At 36.0% G+C, this 11990-nt stretch overlaps 3 protein-coding genes across 3 annotated transcripts; 2 read left to right on the top strand and 1 right to left on the bottom strand.

Annotated features, from left to right (window-relative positions):
• The first annotated feature begins 876 nt into the window (after positions 1-876).
• Positions 877-3543, top strand: LOC18023475 (omega-3 fatty acid desaturase, chloroplastic). Its single transcript, XM_006407405.2, has 8 exons — positions 877-1596; positions 1891-1980; positions 2065-2131; positions 2219-2311; positions 2401-2586; positions 2676-2756; positions 2863-3000; positions 3116-3543. Exons 1-8 carry the CDS (start codon positions 1106-1108, stop codon positions 3284-3286), a joined length of 1317 nt encoding a protein of 438 aa, XP_006407468.1. The 5' UTR covers positions 877-1105; the 3' UTR covers positions 3287-3543.
• Positions 3544-4611: 1068 nt separating this feature from the next.
• LOC18023474 (probable 2-oxoglutarate-dependent dioxygenase At3g111800) lies at positions 4612-7527 on the top strand. The gene is made up of 5 exons (XM_006407404.2): positions 4612-5046; positions 5281-5528; positions 5969-6299; positions 6906-7194; positions 7334-7527. Exons 1-4 carry the CDS (start codon positions 4642-4644, stop codon positions 7152-7154), a joined length of 1233 nt encoding a protein of 410 aa, XP_006407467.1. The 5' UTR covers positions 4612-4641; the 3' UTR covers positions 7155-7194; positions 7334-7527.
• A 1586-nt stretch (positions 7528-9113) lies between these two features.
• LOC18023473 (PHD finger protein ALFIN-LIKE 2) lies at positions 9114-11797 on the bottom strand. Its single transcript, XM_006407403.2, has 5 exons — positions 11467-11797; positions 11333-11365; positions 10962-11184; positions 9718-9841; positions 9114-9626 (listed from the first exon to the last, which is right to left on the bottom strand). The coding sequence occupies exons 1-5, from the start codon at positions 11558-11560 to the stop codon at positions 9366-9368; spliced, it is 735 nt and encodes a 244-aa protein (XP_006407466.1). The 5' UTR covers positions 11561-11797; the 3' UTR covers positions 9114-9365.
• Between the last annotated feature and the right edge of the window lie 193 nt (positions 11798-11990).

The following is an 11990-nucleotide window of genomic DNA, read 5'->3' as shown; positions in this document are numbered from 1 at the left end:
TTATTCTTTATATATACAAGGGGTTTTTCACGTAAACAGTGCTCTAAAGAGTTAAGATGATAGATTCTTGACGATACGGATGGCAATCGGTAATTTCTGAGACTCAAAACCACAATCAACCCGATTAAATTTCAATTTGGTGATGGAATTGATCATAACATTCTTACATTATTGTGTATACATATTTGATTTACATATATTTTAGATGGATTGATTTCAAAATAAATTGATTTTCATCTACTTTGGTCTGCGGACACTTTTAGCAAATGAAAACCAATTCCAACTTGGTTCAATTTTATGCGCACCCTTAAGGTATTTGGTAACTTAGCTTAGGTTATGTGAGTCCACTATTAACTAGTATGACGTTAGTTTGTCTCCATCAAAATAAAGCAACAAATTGACTAGTATGAAACCTTGAAACGTAGTTGACTCAAATTCTTAAATAGGTTTCTTTCCCAAACTCCTCTTTCTTTTCGTCTAACAATGTTTAGAGTCACTAAAATAATGTGCATCAATTCCACGATTCTATTTTCGTGCTACCTTAAATAAATTATGAAAGTGAGTGTCATGAAACATATGCCTCATAGATTTTCTTTCTCTTGTGTCTTTTTGTTTCTTTTTGAAAGACTTACACAGATCAACAACAACAAAAAATCGATTTTTTTTTAAACTCTAATATTGATTTATTTGCGTGTTGAATAAATTAGACATTGAAATATTGGGTCAAAATTAACCGTCTGAAAAACAAAATCGCTCACATCAGCATCAATTTTCCTGCTCCTTTCTGGTTTCAGATGTTCACACATATATATATAGATCTATATATAAAGGAAAAAACTTTAGCGTGTGAACCACAGAGAGAGAGAGAGAGAGAGAGAGAGAGAGAGAGAGAGAGAGAGAGAGAGAGAGAGAGAAACTGTCGAGACGACAGGCAAAGTAGAAGCACAAGTTTCCTTCTCTCTCTTTCTCTCAACCAAGTGGGGAAGATATAATAATCTCTCACACATTATCTATTCGTTACTCTCTCTTTCTCTATTACCTCTCATTTAACACAACCAAAAAGAGTCTTTTTTTTTCCTTCTCTTCTTCTGGGGAGAGAGCTCTAATGGCGAACTTGGTCTTATCAGAATGTGGCATAAGACCTCTCCCCAGAATCTACACCACACCCAGATCCAATCCCCTCTCTAACATCAACAAACCCATCTTCAATTTCAGACCATCACCTTCTTCCTCCACCACATCGTCTTCTCTCGCTTTTCGTCTGAATTCACGAGATGCGTTCTTCACGAGGAATTGGGCTTTGAATGTGAGCACGCCTCTAACAGTCGAGACTCCAATCGAGGAGGAACACGAGACGCAGAGATTCGACCCAGGCGCGCCTCCTCCGTTCAATTTAGCGGATATTAGAGCTGCTATACCTAAGCATTGCTGGGTTAAGAATCCATGGAAGTCGATGAGTTATGTCGTCAGAGACGTCGCCATCGTCTTCGCATTGGCTGCTGGAGCTGCTTACCTCAACAATTGGCTTGTTTGGCCTCTCTATTGGCTCGCTCAAGGAACCATGTTCTGGGCTCTCTTTGTTCTTGGCCATGACTGGTAATTATAACAAATCCCTCATTTTTTTGTTGTTTTCTACCGAAATTGATGCCTCTGATTTGGTCAAGTTTGGATGGTTCCCACTTTAATTTGGAACCAATTGAACAAAAATCTTGGCTTTACATCTTCATGACCCTATCTCTTGGACAGAATTGGGTTCTGAGTTATCAAACTGTCATAATCATATCATGTTGCTTGGTAGTTGTAGACCAACCCAATTGGCAACTAGTTATTGTTTTGCAGATGATTTTGGAATTGTCTCCTTGTAATTATTGTCAATTGGGTTGATTTCAGTGGACATGGTAGCTTCTCAAATGATCCGAGGTTGAACAGTGTTGTGGGTCATCTTCTTCATTCTTCAATCCTGGTCCCTTACCATGGCTGGTTAGTTTACTATTCAAAACCATTCTCTCAAAAAATTTCCTCGTCTTGTTCATGTAAAATAATATGACTTTGGTTGGTCTGCAGGAGGATTAGCCACAGAACTCATCACCAGAACCATGGACATGTTGAGAACGATGAATCTTGGCATCCTGTAAGTTTACACGGCTTTTTGGTCCAATCTTGTTTCAGTCGTGTTGTGTTTCTTAGATGCAGTTTCTAACTGTTTCTGTAATTGCAGATGTCGGAGAAAATCTACAAGAGTTTGGACAAACCGACTCGATTCTTTAGATTTACACTGCCTCTCGTGATGCTCGCCTACCCTTTCTACTTGGTAAAACTCGACGACTGTTTGTTACTGTAATAACTTAAACTGACACATCAACTAAAAAAAGCTCATGTTTTTTTCTTCATATGATTCAGTGGGCTCGAAGTCCAGGGAAAAAGGGTTCTCATTACCATCCGGACAGCGACTTGTTCCTCCCTAAAGAGAAAAAAGATGTCCTCACTTCTACTGCTTGTTGGACTGCAATGGCTGCTCTGCTTATCTGTCTCAACTTTGTTATGGGTCCAATGCAAATGCTCAAACTCTATGGAATTCCTTACTGGGTAATGCGCCGCTGTTACTCCCCACTAAGCAATTTGCGTATCATTATTCTTCTCTCCCTTACTCGGAAATTGTTTTATGTCAAATACAGATAAATGTAATGTGGTTGGACTTTGTGACTTACCTGCATCACCATGGTCATGAAGATAAGCTCCCTTGGTACCGTGGGAAGGTAAAAACGCATAGTCTCTGCATTCACTGTTCTTTGGCTATATTGTTCTCACTTTTGAGGTTTATAAGCCACTGGTGTGTAAATCTCATGATTCTCCCAAAAACAGGAATGGAGTTACTTGAGAGGTGGGCTTACAACATTGGATCGTGACTACGGGTTGATCAATAACATCCATCACGACATTGGAACTCATGTGATACATCATCTTTTCCCCCAGATTCCACATTATCATCTAGTAGAAGCAGTAAGTAATTGAAACAAAAGACTAAAAGAGTGTTTAAGTTTTGGTTTTTTTGGAGTCCATACTACAAAAGCTTAGATTTTTTTTGTGTGTTTGCTTGCTCTTTTCTCTTTTGCAGACAGAAGCAGCTAAACCAGTATTAGGGAAGTATTACAGGGAGCCCGATAAGTCTGGACCTTTCCCAGTACACTTGCTGGAAATTCTCGCAAAAAGTATTAAAGAAGATCATTTTGTGAGTGACGAAGGAGATGTTGTATACTATGAAGCAGATCCCAATCTCTATGGATAAATCAAGGTGAGAGCAGATTGAAATGAAGCAGGCAGAGAGAGAGAGAGAGAGAAGCTGTGAAAATCTTCTACTCCTGACCAGCTGATTCGATACTGAAGCTATATATATTTAAGATACATTGCATTGTCGTAGATTCATGCTTCTTAAAGTTTTATGTATATTTTGTATTTGGATGATAAAACCAAACATTTTCAGTTTTGATTAGTTTTGTATTTTAAGGATAGTTTCAATAATCATTTCTGAAGAATGTTTATCTTGATTTTGTTCATACGGTAAATAACTACATTTATTTACCGGAATATTTGTTATACTGTAATAACAAAAAAAAAAAGAAACAAAAAATTCAGAAAATGACACTACAATATGGAATATTTAAAATTGCAAACAATCAATTGGAGTAGTGAGCCGACAAAAATGCGTAGTACGAATGCCCATCGCATAACACTACAATATAACACATATTTTGATTTAAGAAGTCATGCTTGAATTGATTAATGATTCTCTTCCCCTATTTTTTTGAGTAACATGGTGATTAACTAGACAACTTCTTGAGGAGATATATAGTTCGTCTTTTATTTAAGCTAATATATTATTTTGACCGTCTGCCCATCCATAATTTTAGGTTAATAATCAATTTCCTAATTTTTCATCGTAGGTAACCTTTCTAACACAATCATAGTTATTCTGCCTAACCTCCCTAAATTTGTTTTATTAATTGTTCTGATTTTAAAAATGGGATTAGTTTGTGTTACAATATGTAGTTGGTTAGTATGTGCATGTGCGATGTGCCTTCCAAATTCAATGAACCATGTTTCTATTATTGGGAAGTCGGCCTATTCTTTAGGTAAAATATTTACGAAGAACTCCAAACAAACAATAACCACGTATTATTAGTTGAGATCCTCCCATTTTTCATTCGTTTATACCACGTAGTAAAACATTTGATTACATGTTATACACGTTTTTAGCAAAAAAATGACATTATATACACGTTTCATAAATTAACAACCACATGGCCTCAATCGTATGGACTCGATTCCGGATTCCCTCTCATCGGTTACGAATTTCGGATTCTCTCGTCGGTTACGGTTTCTTTCGTTATTTTTCTACAAAGAACGATAAACAATAGGGCTAATTAATATATTCACAAACCACAAGGTAACAAAAGTCCAGATCTTTTGTAACTTATCATTTAGTTAATCCAAATTTTCGTCACTTTATGGCTTTCTCTTTCATTGTCTCTAAGTCTCTAACCATATAAACACTCTATATATAGATAACAACACTTCACAACGTAACTTCTCATGAACAAGTAGAAAGAACAAGAGCAAGTTTAATAAGCCAAAACAGAAAACATGAACCACCAAGATGAGATCAAGAACAATAACAAAATCACGACCGAGGCCGAGACGACGGACAAGATCGAGATCAAATTTGAGAACAAGAACGGCCTCAACAACCAAAAACAAGAAGTCAAGATAGACAACATGAGCGACCAAGACAAGAACAAGAACGGCCTCGGCGAAAAGTGGCCAGAACCAATCGTCCGAGTTCAGTCCCTAGCCGAGAGTAATCTCACCACCTTCCCCGACCGTTACATTAAGCCGCCGTCTCAACGCCCTCAAATCACCACTATCAACCACCAACCGGAAGCTGCCGCCATAAATATCCCGATCATAGACCTAGAGAGCCTCTTCTCCGGTAACAAAGACGTCAAGGAGAGGATGTCGGAGGCATGCCGTAAGTTTGGGTTCTTCCAGGTAAAAATGACATTTGATGTTTCGGTAGGGTTACAATTTTTGGTTGTTCGGTTTAAATTTTGGAGAAAGCAATATAAAGGGTAATTACTTTCCTGAACTTTAGTGTCTATTTTAACTCAAAAATATTGAATTTTCAAGAATTTTCAGTTTTATTGCACCAAATACATGCAGTGTCTGTTAGGTTAAAAATAATAATATTACTGATCGTTTATGTAAGCACGATCATATGATCAGGTGATCAACCATGAGGTGAGGCCGGAGCTGATGGATGCGGCTAGAGAAGCTTGGAAAAGTTTCTTCAATTTACCAGTCGAAGCCAAAGAAGTTTACTCAAACTCGCCATTGACCTATGAAGGATACGGAAGCAGATTGGGTGTGGAAAAAGGAGCAATTCTTGATTGGAATGATTATTATTTTCTCCATTTTCTTCCTCTTCTCTTGAAAGATCACAACAAATGGCCTTCTTTACCTTCCAACATTAGGTAATTAATTAAGCCTCTCAACTTCTTTTCCTTTTCTTTATTTTATTTTTCTTACTTAATAACGGGTTAATTTGTTCATATGATTAACGACCTTCGTGTTCGATTATTTCTATGCATGAAATTTCTCGAACTTTTGTTTGAAATATTAAATTAATAAACTAATCATGTTCCCTTTCTTTAGTCCTTTTGTAAAACTAACCTATAGTATTAATTGAGTTGCATTGAGAATTTTTTAGCGACTCAAGATACGCCAGCCAAACAACATTTTAAAAAGTAAGAGAATTATGCTACGATCATAGATGAATGACAAGAGAAAAGCATTTTTTTTATTATGAGTTAACCCGGAAATTTTCTATACAATCATAAAATATGATTTTTGTTTTCTACTATACTTAGACATATTAATTTGGGATCTATAATGCTTCTTTTGTTAACTATAGAGAAGTGATGGATGAGTATGGTAAGGAACTAGTGAAGCTGGGCGAGAGACTAATGAGGATATTATCGTCAAATTTGGGACTAAAAGAAGAACAACTTCAAGAAGCATTTGGTGGACAAGACGTAGGCGCATGTATGAGGATTAATTATTACCCGAAATGCCCTCGACCGGAGCTTGCCCTCGGCCTCTCCCCTCATTCCGATCCCGGCGGCATTACCATCCTCTTGCCGGACGATCAAGTCGTTGGTCTTCAAGTCCGTCACAGCGACACGTGGATCACCGTCAATCCTCTCCCCCACGCTTTTATCGTCAATCTCGGCGATCAAATTCAGGTAACCCTAGTTTAAAAAAAAAAAAAAATTCGTGTTTAATTGCGTAAAGTCTACGTTTCTTTTTGTTTCCAAGTTTTCTTTCCTATTTACCACATACACTCGTAAACCACAACACCAGGAATATAGAAATAAAGATGTTGACCAAAACAAAAACAAAAATGCAAATTATGTTAATGACCGATAATTGGTGGAAGATGATCCTAGAATTAGTTCCACGTTTTAGATATGTCTTAATATATGACAACCAGTTTTAACTTTATGCCAAACTTCTGAAACATATTAATTGTACGACTTAAATATAATGACTCATGTTTGAATCTTTGATCATGTACACTTTCATAACATCAAACGATTTGATTTTATATAAGACGATATTTGAATAAACAAATCAATAAGTGAGACTTTGCGGTTTGTGATTATTTGAGTAGTCTTTAACCAAGAAAAGGAGAAAAGTTGTTTGAGTAGTTTTTAGAAGCGCATGCATAAATCGAGCATATTTTGAATCTTAATTTACGTTTGATGAAGCTGTTAGTTATGCAATAAAAGCTTTTGCATTAATAATTTTTTACCCTAAGGAAACTTTGAAATGCGGTTTATAAATGGCAGATACTAAGCAATTCGATATACAAGAGTTCGGAACATCGAGTGATAGTGAATTCGCAGAAAGAAAGGGTTTCACTTGCCTTCTTCTATAACCCTAAGAGTGACATTCCGATCCAACCACTGCAACAACTTGTAACCTCTAATAATCCTCCTTTATATCCTCCTATGACCTTTGATCAATATAGACTCTTCATTCGAACTCAAGGTCCACGTGGAAAATCCTACGTTGAGTCTCTTATATCCCCTCGTTAATTCATATACTTCACAAAATGTCCGATAAAAGAGACGAACTGTAAGTTTTCTTGCTTAAGTAACTCAATTACTAATACATATATATGTTAATCTTTATTTGAGTATTGAGCAATATGTACACATTAATATTCTTTTTGATCAATGTGAACTAATTTCTGAAGGATACATTATTTGAATAGGGTGGTGAGGACATCGAAGCTAGGGAACATCAAAAAGATACCAAAAGATTCTAATGATCGACGAAGATATATATTGGAGAACAAAATGAATCAATGCATTACCGAGAATACTATCATAGCATTTATGCAATTTAGATATTTTGTGGTTCCTATATATTTACAGTAACTCTATTGTATAATAATATATATAAACTCAATAAAATGTAGTTTCCTATTTATACTATATAGTTTATCATTATCCTATATTTATACTCTTTCTCTCCTTCCAACAACAGTTACCTAATCCAAATTTAGTGATGATGATTGATTGGTCATTAATTATTTATCAAAATGTATTCTGTTATATTCGAAAGACTTGACATAGAACGTACATATTATTTTATACGAAACTAGATAAATAGTATAATTGTTAAACCTCACTATCACATGATGTTATGGTGATTCCGTGATTGATGAAGCATACTAATTTTAATCATGCTTCCTCTATTATTTGAAACAACAATAATGGAGCTTATTGGTACTATAGTTTTTTCATGTATTGATTAAGCAACTAATCTACCAGACAATATGTTTCTTTAAAAATTAGCATTACATACAAAATGACCGACATGTGAACGCAATAAATATCTAGTACGAGTAGTATCTAGTTAATGGTACACACATTATTTTAATTTACGTGTATATAACGGATACAATTCGTGTTGACCTTATTGTAAAATCTTGTTAGATTCGATTTAAGTTCTTTATAATATATAGTTGGGACATGGGGACTAATAATTAACGGTTGATAAGAAGATTGGAGGAATAACATTTTCAATACCCAAAAACCAAAATTAGTATGTCTGTGGATGTGGTGAGCCCCATGCTGGTTTTTTTTTTGATCGCCCTCCTTGATACATGTTAGAAATCTTAATTTTGGCGACTATTATATCTATATTATAAACTAATAGCGGGGTTTATTAGATTGATGATTTGCATTGACTTTACATTCCAATCATAGTTTTTAATTATTCAATTATTGATTTTAGAGTTTGGTTAATATTCTTGTATTATTCAATTAGTAAATTTTAATTTATAGGTTGCAATATGTTATTCAACGAACAATTTGAATACAAGTTTCAAATTTGTTGGTTCAAAATCTGATTGCTAATCCTTTACCGCAACGGTAAACATATATCGCTAGTATAGTGTAGTCTACCCATCACAAAGTGGTACCGCTATTTCTTTCATTTTTTCTTAGATCTAATATATACTACTTCATTATTTACACTCTCCTGTGACCAAAAAAAAGAAAAAAAAATTTACACTCTCCTACCATTCTTTCTTAGATCTTCTAACTACTACTACATTACTATTTTCTTACACAAAAAAAAAAAAAAAAAATTCTATTTAACACATGTGAGCTAGAAGAAGTAAAATATTCATGAGCAGATTGTATATATTGGAAATAAGGGTTGGATATGTTTTTTTGGGGGCCCTTAATATTTTCCAATATATACATGGTGGTCTCATTAGTCATTGTCTATCTATTCTTCCGATTGTTGTTAACTACGAGCCTATAAGTTTGGTGTCTTTGACATCTCAGTGACATACAACAAAACAAAAGCTCTCTATTTCGACCAAAAAAAAAACGCTCTCTACAATTAATTCGCTTCGACATTTCATATAATTTCAGATAATAATATTCTAAAAATTGTAGAACATTGATAAAAGACCAAACAAGACAAAAAAAAAGGATTAAACATAGAATGCAAAATACACAAATCCCATGGCACATTTGATGGAACAATAAACCAGTTCTCTTATACGAATAATAATAGTACTCAAACAGTTGCTCCTCTCTCTCAACTTCTTGAAATCCCTTTCTGGTGATCTAAAGAGAGAGTTTTGTATGCTTTAAAATTAAAAGAAGGTTAAAGAAGAAAAGGACAAAAAAAAAAGAGAAAGAAGAAAAAAGGTTGATTAATATATCGATAAAGACATGAGAACCAGAGGCTCTGGGAGATGATGATGACTGACCATCATCAGTTCATCACTGTCTACCTTTCTTTGCACAGCAAGGCGGGCATTTATACTGCTTGATGCTATCTGCTTTGGCGGGAGTGATCTTCACACATTTTCCGTGGTACCAACGTTCACAAACATCACAGCAAATCCAGAACTCATCTTCTGTGTAATTGCCTCCACAGCTTCCACATAGAGTGTTTCCATGCTCGTCTTCTTCCTCTTCATCCTCATAGCTCTCTTCCGTCAGTTTTGGTGTTGTGCTCTTTGTCTGCCCTTCTATTGATCTCTGCAACAAACCCATTTTTCGTTATTAACGAGAGAACCCCGAGAATCCACAAATAACAAAGTGAAAAGGAAAATCCCTTTTTCTAATGTACCTTAGTCCCGTTTCTGGATTTGCTTCCGGAATCTGAGCTTGGCTTATTGTCTTTGATAGGTTTCCTACCAGTCACTACATCGAAGAGAGTTGGGAGATCGTTGATCAGACTGAATAGCCGTTTCCTGCAAATTGAAAATATGATTTTATGGGTGGACAATACATTAGAAAAGGGAGATGAAAGAAGTTACAAACTTGATTAGGGAAAAAAAAGATACAGAATCTTAATATCAGTACACCAATTGTGAATCTATGTGAAGCATTATATGTCTCCCAACTATGTAGGTTAAGATTCTCCATCCTCCGGAATAAAGTCTTTAGCGTGCTTTTAACTAGTCTACTGAAAATGATAAGAGAAGCCATCACTTTCGTGACCTGTTCGTCATGTACAATGTGAGCTCAAAGAATGTCTAGCTTCGTGAACCTATAGTCGGTAGCCATCTAAATGCCAAAAAGCTTCTCTCTTGAAAGAGAACAGTGGGACAGAAAGTAACCAAAAAAGATTATTTCACAGAAATATATAACAGTGATATGATATCAATAGTACTAATAAAAGAGCCATTTTGTCGATATGCAACACATTTCCTTTTTACAGCAAAGTTCTTGAGATTCCAATGCAACAGTTTAATAGTTACTACGATTTGCGTCCAGATGTAACAATGAAACGATGAAATTCATCACATGCTTCCACAAAATATCGTTTGTGAAGATGTTATAAGATAGCAAATACCTGGCTTCTAAGATAAAGAAGAGTAAATCAAGTAATGACACCCACAACAAATAGTTACAAGTTTCGCCATAACAATATCCAACGATGCCAAAAAGAGCTGATAAAAGTTTAGACAGATGTAGTAATAATCGAGATCCTAAGATATGAGTCATGCCACAGGAAAACATAGCCACATGAAAACATAGCCTATGAAAAAGAAGAAAAAAGAAGATCCACACGCATCAAAGGAGAAGATAAAAAAGTGCAACCAAAGGCGCTCTCATTCCAAACACACTCCATGACAAAAGTTCCAATTTTTCTTAACGTTTTCCACTGCACATTTCATTCTACAAAAAGCTTAAAGTTGGGGTTAAAAGAGCCAAGAAACATATCATAAAAAGAAATAAGGTTCCATGCAAGAAGAACAAAATCCGTTGAAATCAACTAGATGTACAAGGCTAGGCTTCATCAAAACTCAAAACATTGAGAGTGCTGCTGAATCAAATTAAGTCGAAAGAGGGTCAGGGAGAAAATACCTCTCATTGCGATTAAGCCGAGCACCAAAGTAGAAAGAGACAGAGAGCAACCAACAATCACTGTGGACAGCAACAAGCGAAAGCCAATCTTTCCTCTGCATACCATCTCTGGCGAAATTGATACCAAGCGCAGGCTCAGGAAGCTCAGGAGGGACTTCCTCCGCTGGTAGATTCACTTCCCATGACTCATTTGGGTGTCCGTACAAACACAAATTCTCCTTTTCTACACAAACACCAATTTCGAAATCAACCAGAAGAATCAAATCTCTTAAAGAAAAAGGAGAAAAATTAGGTATCTTGTTCTGCATAAAATCCCCAAAGCAAGAAAAAAGGCGAAGTCTTTCTTCTGCAGAATGCTAATGCAGACTTACCCGGATCGCATTGAGAGTAGAAATCATCGACATCTGGAAAAAAACGAGGAACAAGTTAAGGGATTATAAATGAATCTAGGAAATTTCGAGAGAGAGAGAGAGGGAAAGAGAGAAAAATAAGGGTTTGGTAAGACCTTTAGTTAGAGCACGAAGAAGAGCGGAGCGACGAGCGGTATAATCCTTGAAGATCTCTTCGACGGTGCGAGGGTTAGAGGAAACGGCGGCCATGGCTGTACAGGTACGAGTATTTGAGACCGTATATAAATACGGTGTGTGTAAACGTATAGATCAGTTGCTAGTAGAGAAGGATCGAGGTCGGCATCAATGGTTTCTGAGACCCGATGCGTTCGGACATAGAGAGAGAGAGAGAAGAAAGAGATAGAGAGAGCTTGGAATGAGATGGAGAGAGAAGGAGAAGCAGACGGAAGAAAAAGAAACGAGAGAGAGAGAGAGAGGAAAAAGAGGTTTTTTTATGTTTTTTATTTTATTTTTGGGAGTTTGGTTGCGTCAGCGAAAAGGTTTGGCAATTGAAGATACGTCGCTTTGGGTGAAGGCTACTTATTTGGGAGACCCTTATTGGGCCGTAAGTTCGAAACCTATTTTAATTGTAGGCCCAAACTAATCCATTCTTTACTAGTCAGCTTCTAAAACTTGTTAC

Source organism: Eutrema salsugineum, unplaced genomic scaffold, assembly GCF_000478725.1.
Source record: "Eutrema salsugineum unplaced genomic scaffold, Eutsalg1_0 scaffold_13, whole genome shotgun sequence".
NCBI classification, from domain to species: domain Eukaryota; kingdom Viridiplantae; phylum Streptophyta; class Magnoliopsida; order Brassicales; family Brassicaceae; genus Eutrema; species Eutrema salsugineum.
This window is presented reverse-complemented; position numbering and strand designations above follow the sequence as displayed.